Below are 15,857 nucleotides of genomic sequence, written 5' to 3' on the forward strand. Positions count from 1 at the left end.
TATTTCTGAAGCATATTTTTCTCATTTTGCTTTTTTTATTATCTGTTATCGTATTGCACATTATGTTTGTTAATATGGGAAGGGGGCGAATTTGTGAAATTAGGAAGAGAGTAAGCTAAAAACTACAATTATAAATTAACGCATTGATGATCCATGTACGTAGTGCCAATTTCTATTTCAGATGAGAAAGCTTTATATCAGAGGCGAAACACTGTTATTAGTAGTAGTGTGATCCTCCGAACTCGTCCCGTCCCCATTCTCGCATTGCGCCTCACTGTGGTCGCCGGTTTGATGTTGCTTAAGCGCGAGCATGACTTTAGGGATAACGTCGACATGTACGTTTTCGCCCCAGAGTATATCTAAATGTTCGTATGTGTGTAATCGTTTCGCAATCGTGTGCTTTGGAAGTTGTGATAGCATCGTGTCTATATCAACGAGACTGTCCGAGTCGCCGTATAACAGAACAATAGGTGTGACGATATTTCGTGTAGGAAATCGGACGGGCCGATAAGAGCTGACGGTGGTCACCACAACAGGTGATAACACGTCGTCATCATACATTTGAAAAGCGGCATTGCGCATGATTTGAAACCAATGCACGACTGATTTGACGGAAGCGAAAGAATAGAGATGGGCATAAGCTGCGACTTTCTGGTGCGTGCTGATGTTGCGACTGCGCCAATTGAAGAGCCAACCGAGAGAACTGTCGATGACTTGTGCGAATATAGGAGGATAGAGGATGGATTGCCAGAAAGTGGCGGATGAAAGGATGGATTTACGACCGAATAAGAGGAATAGGAAGGTTGGGCTATATTAAGTTTGTCAGAAGTGTGTTTGATTTGGTGATGAACAACTTACGATGCTTTCATCAGTCCATCGACGATTGGAGCGGCTAGTCCAGCAGGACTCATGGCAGGTGCGAGAGCAATGAATACGTTGATCTTGGCATTAAGTTGGGGTTGAACACTTAAAGCGGCAAATGCTTGAGCCGTTCCCTGGCTAAAACCAAGATAGCTTAGTTGAGGAGCTCCGGTTACTTGTAGAATGTGGTTGATGGTGTCGGGAATGTCGTGCCATGCAAAGTCGTCAATGCTGTATGTATACCTTGGTGAGTTTATCAGGTTTAGCGTACAATGAATGCGTTTCTGACCTAAAGTCCCAGAATTTGCTGCTAGTTGAACTATGGTTAATGGACTTTTTGGAGTATTTGTTGCCCCTCGTTGAATTTATGCATCAGTATACAAGAAGAGTGATAATTAAAAATCACAACACACCTGTTATTGCCCAGCCAGACATCGTAGCCATTTTCTGCAAGAACAAAGGCGAGAGATCGTTCCGGAGAAGTCAAGCACACCCAGATTTCACTGTTCATGAGGAGACCGTGATGCAGATACACCACTGGCTTTCCGGTACTCGACCCTGGTTTGTCTCTCCTCTCTCCGCGTTTCCCAGGTAGTCGATGAAGTCCAAGTAGATATCCATCCTTTGTCATAACAACGTGTTCTTCGTGAATGTATCCGTAAACTCCACAAAGATCCTCAAAATCCCTTGCCTTGAGCAGCTTCTTCGCTGCAATCTCCTCTTCACAGTATTTCTTCTCACCCAATCGCCACTTGAAGAGTCTACGAGACCACTTGTAAAACCAATTGATTACAGCCTTTGGGAGGAAGAGAATGATAAACTTGAGCAGCGAAGCAAAAGCGAGCACGGAGAGACTGAAGCAGATTGCAACATATTCGCGGATTGAAAGCCGTCCAAAGAGTGGGACTGCCATGGCGGCTGCAAATTACGGGTTAGGTGTATGCTGGGCAACGAGAACTGGACCTATAAGTATGGTGGATAGATTAGTTGGTACAGCCTTAGAGTACTTTGAGGCTTTGAGTGTGGTGCACCGCTTATGATGTCAAAATTCACACGTTCACGCGCCGCATCCGCCCTTCCCCACCATGATCTTGGACCTGAAGCGTCACCTCGTCTTTCGGCTCCTGCTCTTTTTTCTTGTTTGTTATGCTTGGCGATCTTTCTGGCTGGGAAAAGACATTCCAAGCTTTGATAGCACTGTGGAGCGGCGGTTCAAACACTATCTGGACACCACTATCTCTTGGCACACAGAGCAGCTCTTAGGGCACCATCAGACCCACTTGATACCCCATGCACGCAGGCGGAAGATCAGCACTATACAAGCCCGTCTTGGCTGCTATGCCCGCGACGGATTTTGGTCTCTTCTCAGCGAGCGCTACCATCACAACGGAACTTGCATCGAAGAATGGCCATCGCTCGAAAACCTGGAATTAAAAGACTTGATAAAACTGTTCTGCCAGCTACTTTCTGGGAAACGCATCCTGCTCGTCGGTCCACACGCCTTTCATCATATTCAAACTCTTCTTCTCGAAGCTTTGGCCAAGCATGATGAAAAATCATACTCGTCTGGATATCCCGACAGCGGTCGTCACTACCTCGTCTGCCGAGATGCTCAGAAGGCGCAGGATCCTTCATTCAACTTGACTCATATATCGTTCTCCCTCTCTGATACCCTGTTTCCGATCCAAGGAGATGATGAAATCAACGGGCCAGAGGTGGATCCGAGGACTGGTGTACGCGTACACAATTCTTACTGGTTCAAGGAATTATGGAAGACGCAGCTTTTGATCTTAAATAAGGGTCCTATACCTGCCCCTGCATCAACTTATGATGGAGGCACTGGTAATTGGTCGTTCATTAGACAGGCAAACGAAGCAGGGGAAGAAGACAATTTGAGTGCAAGAATCGTGAAGGCAGCGTTTGACATCATTTTCCAAGTTTATATCCCTCAGCTCCTTCACACGCTTAATGTGCTCGAAGGAACCAAGTCGAACACCGTGTTCTTTGGACCATGGTTCCAACAATCGATTTGTACCAATTCTGGTCTAAATGCCAAATTCCGAACGACTAAGCTGTTTTGGGAACCGTATGATCAAGTAGACCCATGGTCATTGTACTACAATACCCAAGGTAGAGGGCTGTACGTTTGCTTCGGACCAATTGCGCTGGCTAACTGCTATCAGTGTATATCATAGACAGAATACTGCCAGCGATTTTACCGTATTTCAACGTAACTTTTATCCCTATGACAGTACCCTTCATTGTTGAATCACATGGGAAGGATGTTACGGGACTCGTGGACCAACGAAAAGATTGTCTTCGACCAGCTTCCGATCGTCCTATCGGAGAAACTATACGGCTAACCTTTATCAAAACCTTACTCTATCAACTCCTGAATCAGTAAATGTTAAGATATCTTTCACATAATACATACGTTGTCCTATGCGTACGCTACTTCCTGCGGTTTTTCCTGCCTTTTGTTATTTGTTCCACGTCTTTCGGTCCTGAGATTTCTGAGAATTCGCCTTTGGTCAAAGCTTCTTTGGCAACTTCTGAGATATGCTTCCAGCGATCGGAACCTAGCTTGGTCCCTCCATACCACCTGGACACCACAACAATGACCTTCTCACATTTGGATAATTCAAGAAGTCGCGAAAGTCGGTCCCCGCTGCCGCTTTCTCCCCCATCATTTTGTCCACATGCTACTCGTTCCACCCCATTGTTCTTTTCCTTGGACCTGTATGCATACATGCAATGCGTTGCGCGTTTTAAGCTTGATAACGAGGCCAAATGATCCAGAAACGCAGGCAGTAACGCTGCGTCTTTTAGTTCTGTTGCGTGTGCCTGGAACACAGATCTGCGATCACGGATGCGTTCAGAGGCAAAGACCTCGAGGGGCCACCCATCTAAGTATAGGTCGGCCCGGGGCTCTTCAATGAAAAGCTTCGACTCCTACCTTTAGCTGCAGAGGTGGCCGCTCTAACTTGGCGCAACGGGGAAACCCACCGTCTCTGAGAAAAGAGTACAGGATATCGATGTGATATACGTGCGCGGAGAAGCCAAAAACTTGAACTTCTCCAAGGATGGAGATAAAACATATGGATACTTACGAGGCGTGCGACTGACGGTTATTTGGCAATTGATCAACTGTTGCATATGCTCCGTGTTCATATGTTGCAGGGCTCTTACAAGTGCTGCAACAGCAACAGCCACATCTCGCGCTGGTTCAGATTGAAGCACGTTGTTAAGAACCCACCAATTGGCATTAACGATATGCTCTGGGATCTCAATATTGTTGAGGCGCCGAGTCCATGGAACCCATCGAGTGGTTTGACCAGGCCTCGAGAATCCCGGATCGCCAATTTGATTCTTCTGCCGAGATATTCCATGTCAAAATCATGAGTAGCGATGTGTATACCCTGTGTTGTCCATATGATCACTCTCCCTCCGCTGTCGAGTTACCTTAAAAGACCTCGGGGGTGGACTAAATTTTAGCTGGCTCCCGGCTCCCCTCTCTCCACGACATTCCCTTTGCGAGTAACTTGCCATGCGTATGTATGCTCTGCAGCCCGTCGCATCGTCCGTCCACTTATCGGTCTTTATTAAATCTAGGTCTTATCATTCGCCATGATCCCAACGCTGTGGGAAGCTATATCGCCGATTATATATGTAAACGGTGTGTTTTCCAAATCTCATCTCTAGCGCATTGGCTGACTCGCAGACAACAGAATTAATGACTTTGCTCCAACCCCTGAAAAGCCCTTCGTCCTCGGCCTACCCACTGGTTCATCACCCATCCCAACATACAAAGCATTAGTTAAGCTCGTGAAAGACAAAAGGCTCTCGTAAGTCAATATGTTTTCCGAATCTATAGCAAGATTAATTGCGATTCAGGTTTAAGAATGTCGTTACTTTCAACATGGATGAGTATGTTGGATTACCTCACGATCACCCCCAGTCCTACCACACCTTTATGTTTCGTGAATTCTTCTCGCATGGCAAGTATACCTCTATCTCTATTTCATACATAGATGCATCCTAACTCCCGGTCCTAGTCGATATCCCTCCTTCCCAAGTCAATATCCTTAATGGCAATGCAGAAGATCTAATCGCAGAGTGTAATGCTTACGAAAAGAAGATTAAGGAATATGGAGGTATTGAGCTTTTCCTTGGAGGTATTGGTGAGGATGGACATATCGCATTTAACGAACCTGGTACGTTCTCCTACGCAAATCATAAGCTCATTGCGCCTTGGTTCATTTCTATATGCTACTTGTCTAGGCTCTTCGCTCGCATCTAGAACCCGTATTAAAACACTGGCTTACGACACTATCCTTGCCAATGCCCGTTTCTTCGACAATGACGTTGCCGCCGTACCCCGGATGGCCCTTACAGTTGGTGTCGCAACCGTTCTCGATAGTAGAGAGGTCGTCGTCGTCGTGACTGGTCTCCGCAAAGCTTTGGCTTTAAGCAAAGCAATCGGTATGTCTTTGAAATCATGTCCTTGAGGAGCTGTTTGTTTTGACCAGTCAATCGTCTGTGAATAGAGGAGGGTGTTAACCACTTGGTGCGTGTCATTGTTGACTATATGAAGTGCATTGGCTCAAACGTCTTTTAAAGTGGACACTCTCCGCTTTGCAACTACATCCCTGGGCGCTCATTGTCGTTGATGAGGACGCCACAAGCGGTACGCTGCTTCCATTTTCATCAATATATGCTACAGATTTATCTCATATTCGCATTCATCCTTTAGAATTACATGTCAAAACAGTCAAATACTTCAAATCCATCGAATTTGTTCAAGACGAAGTTGAAAGGACCCAACATGAGCTTAAACTACGAGGTAAGATCACTGAAGAACAAATTGGGAGCATGGAATAGTTTTCGCATATGTTCATTTACTTCTTGCACAATAGGTGCAACGAATTAGAACGAATAATCTTAGACAGAGAAATGGCGAAAAAGCGAGGTACTACCAGGAATCGAACCTGGGTTCCGGGAAGGCGTACGAGATCAAAATCCCGAGTGATAACCGCTACACTATAGTACCCATATCAATAAATCAGTGGGGTGCTACCAGGATGCAAGCCAGAATTTCTTTTTTTTTTTTTTTTTTTTTTTTTTGGAGGAAGGTTTGTATGGCCCTCCAATCGCAGACAAAGTCAGCACCAGAGAGCCCCTTAACGCGCTATATCGCGCTGCCAAAGGAGGAAATGCATTTATGCACGATGACAGGCTGAGCCAATCAACAGTGTGGGACTCGGATATTTCCACTACCCACTAAAACCCCCAATACCGGCACCTGGAGCGATCGAACGCGCGACCTCGCCGCTTCTGAGTCAGGGTTTACCCCCGATACGCGACTCCCGGGCAAAGGCAATAACCACTAGGCCATGCCGCCGGCTGCAAGCCAGAATTTCAAGTTTTAAAAATACCACCCAAGTGACAGAGAGCAGTCAAATAGGATGTCAGCTTTTATATACAACATGTGGATAGGCTAAATCTATCGCCAAACATCATTGAGGGTAGAGCTCCCACTTGCTGGAGACGTGAACCGTCTATTAGGGTCCGATTCCCAGGTAACTCCGCCGTTGAACTTGCGAATATATTTATATTCTACATTCGTGCTTGCTGGGATGTCAATGGCCACTAGAGGAACATCTTCAGCGAAAAGGATCACCGAAAGGCAGGAGAGGGATTGAGGACTTACCACTCCAAATGGGATAATTATCTGCATTGAGAGCAATTGCGTTATCAGGAGACCAGTTTGCCAAAGCGCCAACGGAGCCAGTCACAAAGATATTCTCTGTTTCCATATGTCATGAGTCATTCCTGTTCGTAAAAGTGAGAGGGAAAAAAGGTACCTCCGAACACCGTTTCAGCATTAACATTGAAAGTGACATGAGCAGTGGGTCCACTGTTCCCTGAGCAAGTTCCGGGCACGGTAAGCCCTTTGGCACCCCAACTCGCAGGAACAACACCATTTCTGGCACCATCAGCCGTTAAGAGGGAAGCATAGCTCCAAGTCAAATCAAATGCACTGAGAGGATTCCCGTCATTGCGGCTGTACTGCTCAGCAAGGCCTCCACCAGAGGGTGTATGCTTCGCAACGACATTCACGAAGCTATCGGCATAGTTTTGGACTCCTGTAATCAGAGTATTGAAGGTGCTGGAAGAAGAAGAAAAAGTGCCGGTAGAAATGCCAGACGAGAAGAGTGAAAAGAATGGCTTGGATAGATTCGTGACTGTGATTGAGCCTTGGTTTTTCCAGACGATCAAAGCATCATAGAGTTGTTCCGCAACCGCCAAAGTCGTCAAGTACCATGGCTTTGAGACGATTTAGCCACGACAAACATGTAATTTCAGAGAGAAACATACATTCCCACCGAAATACACATCCTCTGCATATCTTCCAGTCGCAATACCGATGTTTGATGGAACACCCGAGTTGATGGCATATATGCTTCGGAAGGCGTTAACGTATGCGACGAGATTGGCCAGGGCACGGTCAGAGCAAGGTTGGAAAGTGGCAGCGTCGCAACCAGCAGCAGCATCGAAGGTGTGGATACTAGCGAGAACAGTATTTGCATCTTTACCTGTACGACCACCACCCGTGTTTGCAGTCATATAACCTGCTGTATTCCAGTATGACTAGGATAAAAACTGATCAGTGTATGCTTCACTTTGCACTCAACGAAGTATAAACAAACCTGCATGAAGCACAGAAGGTTGTCCGCTTGTTTTGTATAATCGGCCACGACAGAAGTTTCGCGGATTGCAGTGGCCAATGCTGCGCCTTGGCGGAGTGAACGGTGTTGCACGGCAGTGGTGAAGAAAGACGAGGATGATACTTCTTCCCACAAGTCGAAACTAATTCAACGTTTAGAGCCAACAATTAAAGCATTAGAATGAAACACGTACCTAGACTGATTCCAGGTATTTTTTATGTAGTCGAGGTCGAGCTTGATGATGGGCCACAATGTGCCAGTGACGTAGGACGCGTTGTTTTGTTTAAGAAGGTGATTCGACCAGGTGATGAGAGCATTGGCTCTTAGGGCAGGACCATCTAAGACATCATTCTCAGTACAGGCGCTGTTCAGACACGCAACAATCAGAACGAACCTCGTTGAGGACGACTAAAAATCAAATCAAGATTCAGCATTACAGAAAGTTCGTGCAATTGGCCGACTTACCCCCATGAACCAGTGAAAGCCGTTTCATCGATGTTAAACTTTGGTTCACCGAGGCCACCGGTACTAATCGTTCCCGATGGATTAGACACTTGTTGTATAATCTTTTGTGAGGAAACAAAATTATCGATATGACTTCGCAGAGAAGTATCCAGACCCAACGTGTATCTGAATGTTTGATTAGTTGGCAATAGTTTGCAATTTTGATAGTCGTAGTACGATGACTTACTGGTCAATGATTACCGCAAACACGAGCGAGGCATCACGAGTCCAGGTAAACAGATAGTCAGGGTCCGAATGTGATGGAGAGGCGATTACTATTCCTGCTTTAGCACCTGCTGACTTGGAACCAGAAGGTCCAATGTTGGCAAGTAGACCTGCTTTGGCTATCGGGGATTCAGCGGCTAGATATGCATCAACAGAACTGGACTGTGCATAGGCTCCCCATGAGAGCGCCAAACTAGTCCAGAGGAATGCTGAAGAAATACGCATCGTGGTGCTGGAGGGAAAGAAAAGCTACTAATGGACAGCAAGAATCGACGCTAGTTTATATCTTCCTAAAATAACCTTTAAGTATTTAATACCCGCTGCCGGGAGACCTTGAACATATGCTCACGAAAAGCACATGAATGGGGGACCACGCGGATCTTTAAACGCTCGATTGATATCTCCACTGAAGAAGAATTCAAAAGCTTCCTCCTTGGCACTAGCGCATTGGTCGAGGCTTCGGTTGAGGATGTGTGACTGGGACGACCACTGGCAATGAAGGCTCAGCTGGGCCGGGATCAAGGAAGTACAGGAACAACTCAGTAATAGATGGGAAAAGGCTGTCACGGGTGGTTTGAGCATGAAGCGGTGATAGCAGGTGATTCAGGAGGTCTCATTGATCAGGATACATGTAACAGATACAGAAGGACGACTCCTCAGAAAACTATGTATACCAAGCCAGTTTTTTCTGTGCAACCCAATCCTCCACACTGTCCTTTTGTGCGGAAAACTGATGAGACGCGCGAAGGTGCCGACGCAGGTCATAAGCACGCGTAAAGATGTAGTCGCAACTATTAATCTGCTTCGATGGTGCTGTGGATGGTTGAATGTTGTTGACTTCGGCAACGAACGGGTGAAGGTCAGGGAATGGGCACTGCAAAGCCCGCTTCTCAGCAACTTTGGTTTGGGCAACTTGTATGTAGGAATATCCGGTGATGGCATTGATGTCAAATGAAATATTGGCCTCTTGCTGTTCTGCACCGGGTGAAGGTAGAGACTCTTCATCGGAAAACTCCGTATCTGTATCGTTGTTCGTTCGATGTACTTTGGCAACGTGACGTTGAAGGAGATGATTATAGCCAAAGGCTTTATGGCAGTCCTCGTAAGAGCAAGCAAAATTTCGTTGCCCAAGATGTGCGACGTTCTTGTGAACAGTAAGAGCACTTTTCTGATCGGATATGTTCAGTGGTTGTGCGAGGTATTGATAAAATTTCGTACTCACTGATTTGAAATCTTTGGAACACCCCCCATAATCGCACTTCCAATCTCGACCCCAATCACCACCCCTCCTCTTCTTTGTTGGCTGAGAGTCATCCTCGTCATGCAAAGTTTCAAAAGCTTCCATCATATCATGCTCCTCATGGAGTTTCATATGGGCACGGAGGCCCCTTTGAGTAGTAAAACTACGGCCAGCACAAGAAGCATGTGTACACGTTGGAGGATGCGCATTGCGGATGTGATTCTGCAGTGTAGACCAAGTGGAAAAATATAGTGGAGATTGGTCGGATGCGGTGATACAATCACCATGCACGCAGGTATACCGCCTTTCTTCATGAATATTAGCTTCATATCAAAGACGGGCTGGGAAAAATACCATCATGGGTCTTGATATGTGCTTTCAACTGCTGATTTGTTGAGAACGACTTTGTGCACGACACATGGTCACAACGGTATGATTTTGTGCCAGGGGGCGAATGAGCACTTGCGGCATGGGAACGGAGTTGATGATGTTTGGCAAAGGATTCAGTGCATCCTGGTTCGGAACACTAGTCAAAGTTTCTCACTGCAAGATATAGCTATCATTCACTAAGAACCGAAACTTACAGTAAATGGCTTAACACCGTCATGCCACCCTAGATGAACTTTAAGGTGTTGTGTGGTCCAAAAACGCTTTTCGCATCCCGATTTGTCGCAAATGAATGGTCTGGATGATTCTGGTAGGTGACTCCGTGCATGGGCATGCAGATGAGTCTCCCGCAAGTATGATTTGTTGCATATTTCGCATCGAAAAGGTCGCTAGAGCACGCGGAGGGTTAATAACGAAGCTTCATTCAGAGCCAGTACGTACTTCACCCGTGTGTGAGCGTTCGTGTTCAGCAAGCCGAGAAGGTTTCGAGTAAGCTTTATTGCATCCCTTGTAAGTGCATTGATACCGTTTTTCAGAGCTAGGTTGAAGCTTTCCGTTGATGATTACCGGGCCACCGGTTTTTGAGCTGGAAGCACGACTCTGGTGTTGTTCAGAGGAGGCAGAGGAGCGGGAGCATATTGAAGGAGACGGAGAGGCGAAAACATCGTCGGCCCTTCGCTTTCCAAGAACCAGGCTGGGTCGACAAACAATGGCAGAAGCCGACATGGCATGTGGACTTGATAAGTCGAGCCTGAAGGATTTTTTTGATGAACTCATTTGGCTTTGTTTAATTTTAGCTCCTGCGCTGAAACGTCCTCAACAATGTAATGCCAACCTTGTCAGCCAAGGCAGCCAGTTACAATCGTTATAAGCCCTACTGGCCTCCCGATGGCTGACTCTACAGCCCTCATACCATGACTTTCTACTTCCGGACTTTTCGCCAGGTGCTTTCAGGTGCGAGGATGTGCAACGTGCCCTACTAATGCTCAGATTATCCTATGCAGTGATAATGTTATTCATGTCTACAGCGACTATCGTCCTCGCCTTCTTCATGCTGCCTTGCTTTTCCCGCAACGTGATTCCCTGGTTACTAGTGTCGATTCAGACGTTGAGCTTCATTCGAACCTTGTGGTCGTTCGTCTTTCTCATTTTCTTGGCTAATTGTGTATGTTGCTCAATCATCCCACTCAGGATCTCTCGGAAATTGCTAACGAGTAGCAGTCAATCTGTGGCATCTGAGGCAATTGGTCTATTCAGCCTCTTTCCTTTTCATTTGAGTGAGTCGATCATTGGATAGTTGAATTATTGCTGCATGACCGAGCCAGTTTTGGCATTGATTTTGGCAACGACCGAGTTCAAGGGTAAATCATCACCGACGGTATATATGCTTCTTCAGGTGTTTGTGATAGGTGGTTCGGTCATCCGTGGGTATCTGCCTTTGTTTGTGAATCGACGGGGACTCATGTGTTGATCTGCCAGACATTGTCTATACTACAGGACTCGTCATAGTCGCTCTGATCACGGTTTTTGCTTTCGATAAAGACGTTTGGATCCGTGACATCGACTCTTCGCCTTCTCCGTTCCCAGTACCAATTCTGATTGAATTTCTGCGTCTCCGACCTTCGACTTGGCAGCGCGGAGAAGGAAACCCAAATCAACCGTATGTTTGCCAAATCCACTCCATCCTTCCGTGCGACTGTCCTGCAAAACCTCCGCCACGAGAAGATGCGGGAGCTGGAGCAAATCCGCAGAAAACTAAATCGCTGCCGCATTTGCTCGTACGGGTACCGGATGCGGCGCAGCAGAGGACGTCGATATCGATTTCGTTTGAAGCTGTACGTTAGATTAGATAAAGTGATTCGACGCGTGGAGTCACGCCCGTGACCGAGCGCGTTGCTTAATCAGCATGTTGTTTACCAGGGAATGTTTTGTGTCGTCGTTGTGCCCGGTCCGTGTCTGGTCGGCGAGCCATAATGCGTCGCCTGCATCTTCGCGTTCTCTACACAATCAATAGCTCGTCATACATTCTCGCCCGCTCACCAGCTCCCGTACTCGTCGCGCCTGTAAATCCCGACGCAGCTGAGCCAGAACCGTATGGCTCTGTGTCCTTCAAGACCTGCCTGGAGGCGATATGCCGCTCAAGCCCAGAGCTTGTTCCTAATAGCTCCAGAGATTTCTCTGTCTACGTCCTTGACCCACTTGAATCAAATGCAGCACCAGCCCCTATCGACATCTCAAATTCATCAGGCAGCTCAGCTGGTAGTTCTTCTGCACAAACTCGTGGCGTGGCAGTCGGCATGGGTTCCATGTCTCTGGCCCTGGCAGAGGACGAGCACGAACCTGTTAGTGTGATTGGAACTCTCAGTAAGACGGGGGCTGGTCAGGATGCCCTAGAGGTTATTATAGCTTTGAGAGAGGTAGGTGCCCGCCTGCACTTTTCATTTTACTGCTTTTCTTATAGTCATGAAAGATTGCCCAGCAAAGTACATCCAGCTCCTCCAACTCCTCCAATGTAACCACGAGGGTATGCTTTCTTAACAACCCGGTCCTCCCGTAGCTGATGGACCTAATGAAGTCATCACATAACTCGAGCTCAAAGAGAACCATGACAGCTTCTGAAACGCTCGCGACTATAGCATCAATACAGAATCGCGCGAAGCCAAAGAATAAACCGAAGAAACCTCCGCGGGTATCGTCGACACCTATAACAGAGTCCGACAAACTTCTGGACGCTGATACGTATGTTGGCCCCGTCAAGAAGAAAGGAAGGCCAAAAGGGACATCCCATAATGAGGTCAAGGTCAAGGTTGAAGAGCCGTCGACCTTATCATCGCCAGCTGCACACAACTCATTCCAGACTTCATCTGATCCGAAGAAAGCTGCCAACGTGGAATCGTCTACAGCGATGGTAACGACTCAATCAACTTTGAATAATGCTTTGGCTGGGCAACCGACCGTCGCTCCTCACTCTAGTTCTCCTGACTTCAGCAGCTTGGCGCTTCTTTTTTCATCGACTCAAAACGAGGCGGCCCGTAACGCATCTCTTCTGAAGGCGCTCAACTTGATTGATGCTTCTGCTTCTCAGAGTGGATCACAACAATCTCTCAATGCAGCACTGATCAATGCTCTACGACAATTACTTGACAACGCTTGTCTCAAGGCACAATCCATCTCGTCTCCACCTCCCGCTTCTCAATCTTCTGCCCAGCCTGTCCAGGCGCCATCCCAAGCCGATAATGATGTTGTCCTAGTCGATAAAGAGAACGTTGCTCCCACAACCTTTCGGCAACACGCTGAGCGAGAACGCGAATTAGCCAAGCTTGCTGGTTCCAATTCTCAAACAAATATTCCCTCTGTCGATTCAAGAAGTCCTGAAGGGCCTGTTCTCAGAAGCAGAGGTTTAGGCGCTCGTTCCATTGAAAATACACCTCCCAAAACCCAGCTTCCGGCCCAGAGTGCATCCCTTCCCACAAATGGATTGCTGCGGAAGAGAACTCTTGACGATTGCATGGAGGAAAGGGACAATAAGCGGAGCAGGGCTCATAGGCGGGGGAAGGAGAAAGAACGTACTAGCAGGAAAGAGCCTTCAAGATCATTTCTCAGTCAGCTCAACCTTCGTCATTATCCCGGTCCAGTTGCATCTGTTGCCCCTCGATCCATTTCCGGATCTACTTCTTATTATCGTAAACCCGTGGATCCATGGACTTCACCACCTCGACCGTCTAGGGAAGAAAGTATTAGTTCACAGTCTTCTCTGTCGAGCTTAGGCGGTAGCTCAAGGAGTTGCCCCATTGTCATACCAGACTCTCCACAGGCCCCTGCGGCCCCTCGAGTTTCAGCGTCCTCGCCGATCAAGCCTTCGGTTACACCGAAACGACCTTATATTGTCCCTACATGGGCTCGTACGGGCACTGCAACTCAACCTCGGTTATCGGAGAAAGCTCGACTTGCAGCGATTGAAGCAGAACAGAAGAAAAGAGAGGAGAGGAGAGCAAATAAACGGAAATCCAATGCAGTCTCCGCTCGAGAAAGATCTCGTCAGCGAGGTGGAATGATAACCGAGGAGGACGAGATTACACCAACTTCAGAAACAACTCGACCACAGGACTCGATGCCACCGTCACTGCCTGTAGAACCTCAAAGTGATCTGCCTCCGATCGTTGCTTCAAATGACACTACTCTGAATCTGTTCCCTTCTCCCGTCCGGCGTGTAAGGTCACCTTCTCCAACGCCAAAATCACATCTTCCTCCTCCTGTGACTCCCAAACGACCGTCCAAGTCTATGTACTCGACGTCTGGCATTATGGGAGCGAATGACGATTCTCTCTTCACACCGATATCTATCGCACGACGCTCTACAGGGACACATGGTAGTCCATTATTTTCTCCGGGGATGTTCGGTTCTCCTTTGGCACGAAAGAGTGCAAAGATGTCGCCTACTTTACGACGAAGTTACTCCGGACAATTTGATTCAGAATCTTCATTGACCGTTCTACAGTCAAGTGAGAAGAGCGAAGACACTCTCATCAAATCGAAGAACTCTACACAGGAGGGACAAGAGGAGTTCCCAGATGAACTAGATTGCCCTCCTAGTTCCCTGCCATTTGCTAGTTCAGATATTGAGAGCGATGACAAGACTATGGACAGTTTTGTCCAAGATAAAGACAGTAATACGGGAGACGACGAAGATGATGAATATGCTTCACCTCGAAAGCAACATTGGGTCGGATTGCCTCCCTCTTCTCCCCCACCGCCTTCTAGTCCAAATCTCATGCCTGTAGGAGATGATGATGAAATTGATGGCCTGTATCATGCATGTGAGGGCGCAGTAGATGAGGAGCTACCTATCGCGTCAGAAGAAGATGAGGCTGAAAATGAACAACGGGATGGAGTTTTCGATGTAACAGAGAGTGATTGGGCACCCAGATCTGCGGACGCGGATGCGGATGCGGATGACTTAACTGTGACGCTACAAGGTTATTCTGCAACTAGCTTTGAAACCGGGCAGGCGGTCGTGGATGAGTTCGCCTTCTTCAAGGAATTCACCACCATCGGGAGCACTGACGACTTGTCGGATGACCTATCAGACTTGCCGGAGCCCTCACAACAAACCTCTACTAGCAGCCTGCCAAGTGGCATCAATTCGCTTTTCACCAACAATCCGGAAAACATGGACCTTAAAGGATTCTGGGATGCTTTCAAGGCAGCCGCTTTAGATGGACCGGTTCCAGATACTACCGAACAAACCGCAGCATTTGATCTGAGCACGCTCGAATCATTCCCCGATTCTGATGCGACTCTCCAACCCGTTGACCATAAAAAATTAGCCGCGGATCTTCAAGCTTTATTCAGTGGTTGCTTAGTTTAATGCCTGGTTTTCGTTTCTTCGCATCTGATCATTGTTGTGTGGTAATTCTAGCATTGTTCATTTTGATACCAATTTCTTGTTCACATACCCCCTCATATCCAACGTGTTTCCTTGTGTTCACAATTGTATTCTTAATCATGTTTTTCATTTCTCACATTGCATAGCTTGTCCATAGATGTAGATATGGAACATCACATACGTATCTTGTTAAAGTATTAAATATTTTGAAAGGACAGCTAGTATTCGGTCACTGTCGGACACCTGATTCGACTTGCTGATTTCGAAAATTTCCTTTTTGACCATCGTCGTTTCTGGACACGCGGATCAGATTTCATACTTACAAGTTTACCGAGTACTTATCCTCCATGTCGAGTTTCAAATTTCGGATCTAAGCAATGTAATTCTTCATCTTCGGGACTGCGACGATACTTAGAACGGCTCTACCCACATGATAAAGCGCTTTTCGCCTCTCATTGCCGTATGCTGTTCCTCAAAATAGCATTTCTGCGCCACATTCGAGCAGGAGGGCGTAAACTAGGTGGTT

The 15,857-nt window shown here is 47.1% G+C and overlaps 7 protein-coding genes and 1 non-coding gene across 8 annotated transcripts; 4 read left to right on the top strand and 4 right to left on the bottom strand.

Annotated features, from left to right (window-relative positions):
* Nucleotides 1-47: 47 nt before the first annotated feature.
* On the bottom strand, nucleotides 48-1,793 carry AGABI2DRAFT_204141 (hypothetical protein). Its single transcript, XM_006460800.1, has 4 exons — nucleotides 1,275-1,793; nucleotides 1,151-1,216; nucleotides 859-1,092; nucleotides 48-808 (listed from the first exon to the last, which is right to left on the bottom strand). The coding sequence occupies exons 1-4, from the start codon at nucleotides 1,772-1,774 to the stop codon at nucleotides 193-195; spliced, it is 1,416 nt and encodes a 471-aa protein (XP_006460863.1). The 5' UTR covers nucleotides 1,775-1,793; the 3' UTR covers nucleotides 48-192.
* Nucleotides 1,794-1,946: 153 nt separating this feature from the next.
* On the top strand, nucleotides 1,947-3,224 carry AGABI2DRAFT_178270 (hypothetical protein; the record flags this gene model as incomplete). The annotated part of the gene is made up of 3 exons (XM_006460801.1): nucleotides 1,947-3,001; nucleotides 3,057-3,081; nucleotides 3,114-3,224. The coding sequence occupies 3 exons, from the start codon at nucleotides 1,947-1,949 to the stop codon at nucleotides 3,222-3,224; spliced, it is 1,191 nt and encodes a 396-aa protein (XP_006460864.1).
* A 794-nt stretch (nucleotides 3,225-4,018) lies between these two features.
* Nucleotides 4,019-4,273, top strand: AGABI2DRAFT_192453 (hypothetical protein). The gene has a single exon (XM_006460802.1). The coding sequence runs from the start codon at nucleotides 4,033-4,035 to the stop codon at nucleotides 4,261-4,263; it is 231 nt and encodes a 76-aa protein (XP_006460865.1). The 5' UTR covers nucleotides 4,019-4,032; the 3' UTR covers nucleotides 4,264-4,273.
* Nucleotides 4,274-4,282: 9 nt separating this feature from the next.
* On the top strand, nucleotides 4,283-5,936 carry AGABI2DRAFT_192454 (hypothetical protein). The gene is made up of 10 exons (XM_006460803.1): nucleotides 4,283-4,412; nucleotides 4,474-4,537; nucleotides 4,590-4,706; nucleotides 4,756-4,859; nucleotides 4,917-5,075; nucleotides 5,143-5,343; nucleotides 5,409-5,428; nucleotides 5,482-5,548; nucleotides 5,615-5,704; nucleotides 5,778-5,936. Exons 1-10 carry the CDS (start codon nucleotides 4,409-4,411, stop codon nucleotides 5,789-5,791), a joined length of 840 nt encoding a protein of 279 aa, XP_006460866.1. The 5' UTR covers nucleotides 4,283-4,408; the 3' UTR covers nucleotides 5,792-5,936.
* Nucleotides 5,829-5,911, bottom strand: AGABI2DRAFT_t53. Its single transcript has one exon. It is a non-coding gene; the product is annotated as a tRNA-Gln (tRNA).
* A 334-nt stretch (nucleotides 5,937-6,270) lies between the features above and the next one.
* On the bottom strand, nucleotides 6,271-8,558 carry AGABI2DRAFT_192455 (hypothetical protein). The gene is made up of 9 exons (XM_006460804.1): nucleotides 8,281-8,558; nucleotides 8,055-8,219; nucleotides 7,984-7,997; nucleotides 7,783-7,927; nucleotides 7,572-7,731; nucleotides 7,240-7,512; nucleotides 6,726-7,188; nucleotides 6,572-6,667; nucleotides 6,271-6,510 (listed from the first exon to the last, which is right to left on the bottom strand). Exons 1-9 carry the CDS (start codon nucleotides 8,541-8,543, stop codon nucleotides 6,365-6,367), a joined length of 1,725 nt encoding a protein of 574 aa, XP_006460867.1. The 5' UTR covers nucleotides 8,544-8,558; the 3' UTR covers nucleotides 6,271-6,364.
* Nucleotides 8,559-8,911: 353 nt separating this feature from the next.
* On the bottom strand, nucleotides 8,912-10,671 carry AGABI2DRAFT_204147 (hypothetical protein; the record flags this gene model as incomplete). The annotated part of the gene is made up of 5 exons (XM_006460805.1): nucleotides 8,912-9,486; nucleotides 9,541-9,866; nucleotides 9,913-10,084; nucleotides 10,143-10,334; nucleotides 10,387-10,671. 5 exons carry the CDS (start codon nucleotides 10,669-10,671, stop codon nucleotides 8,983-8,985), a joined length of 1,479 nt encoding a protein of 492 aa, XP_006460868.1. The 3' UTR covers nucleotides 8,912-8,982.
* A 192-nt stretch (nucleotides 10,672-10,863) lies between these two features.
* On the top strand, nucleotides 10,864-15,313 carry AGABI2DRAFT_178273 (hypothetical protein; the record flags this gene model as incomplete). The annotated part of the gene is made up of 8 exons (XM_006460806.1): nucleotides 10,864-10,899; nucleotides 10,950-11,079; nucleotides 11,137-11,222; nucleotides 11,271-11,369; nucleotides 11,425-11,780; nucleotides 11,960-12,362; nucleotides 12,416-12,469; nucleotides 12,593-15,313. Exons 5-8 carry the CDS (start codon nucleotides 11,608-11,610, stop codon nucleotides 15,311-15,313), a joined length of 3,351 nt encoding a protein of 1,116 aa, XP_006460869.1. The 5' UTR covers nucleotides 10,864-10,899; nucleotides 10,950-11,079; nucleotides 11,137-11,222; nucleotides 11,271-11,369; nucleotides 11,425-11,607.
* Between the last annotated feature and the right edge of the window lie 544 nt (nucleotides 15,314-15,857).

Source organism: Agaricus bisporus (genome assembly GCF_000300575.1).
Source record: "Agaricus bisporus var. bisporus H97 unplaced genomic scaffold AGABI2scaffold_5, whole genome shotgun sequence".
Lineage (NCBI taxonomy): Eukaryota > Fungi > Basidiomycota > Agaricomycetes > Agaricales > Agaricaceae > Agaricus > Agaricus bisporus.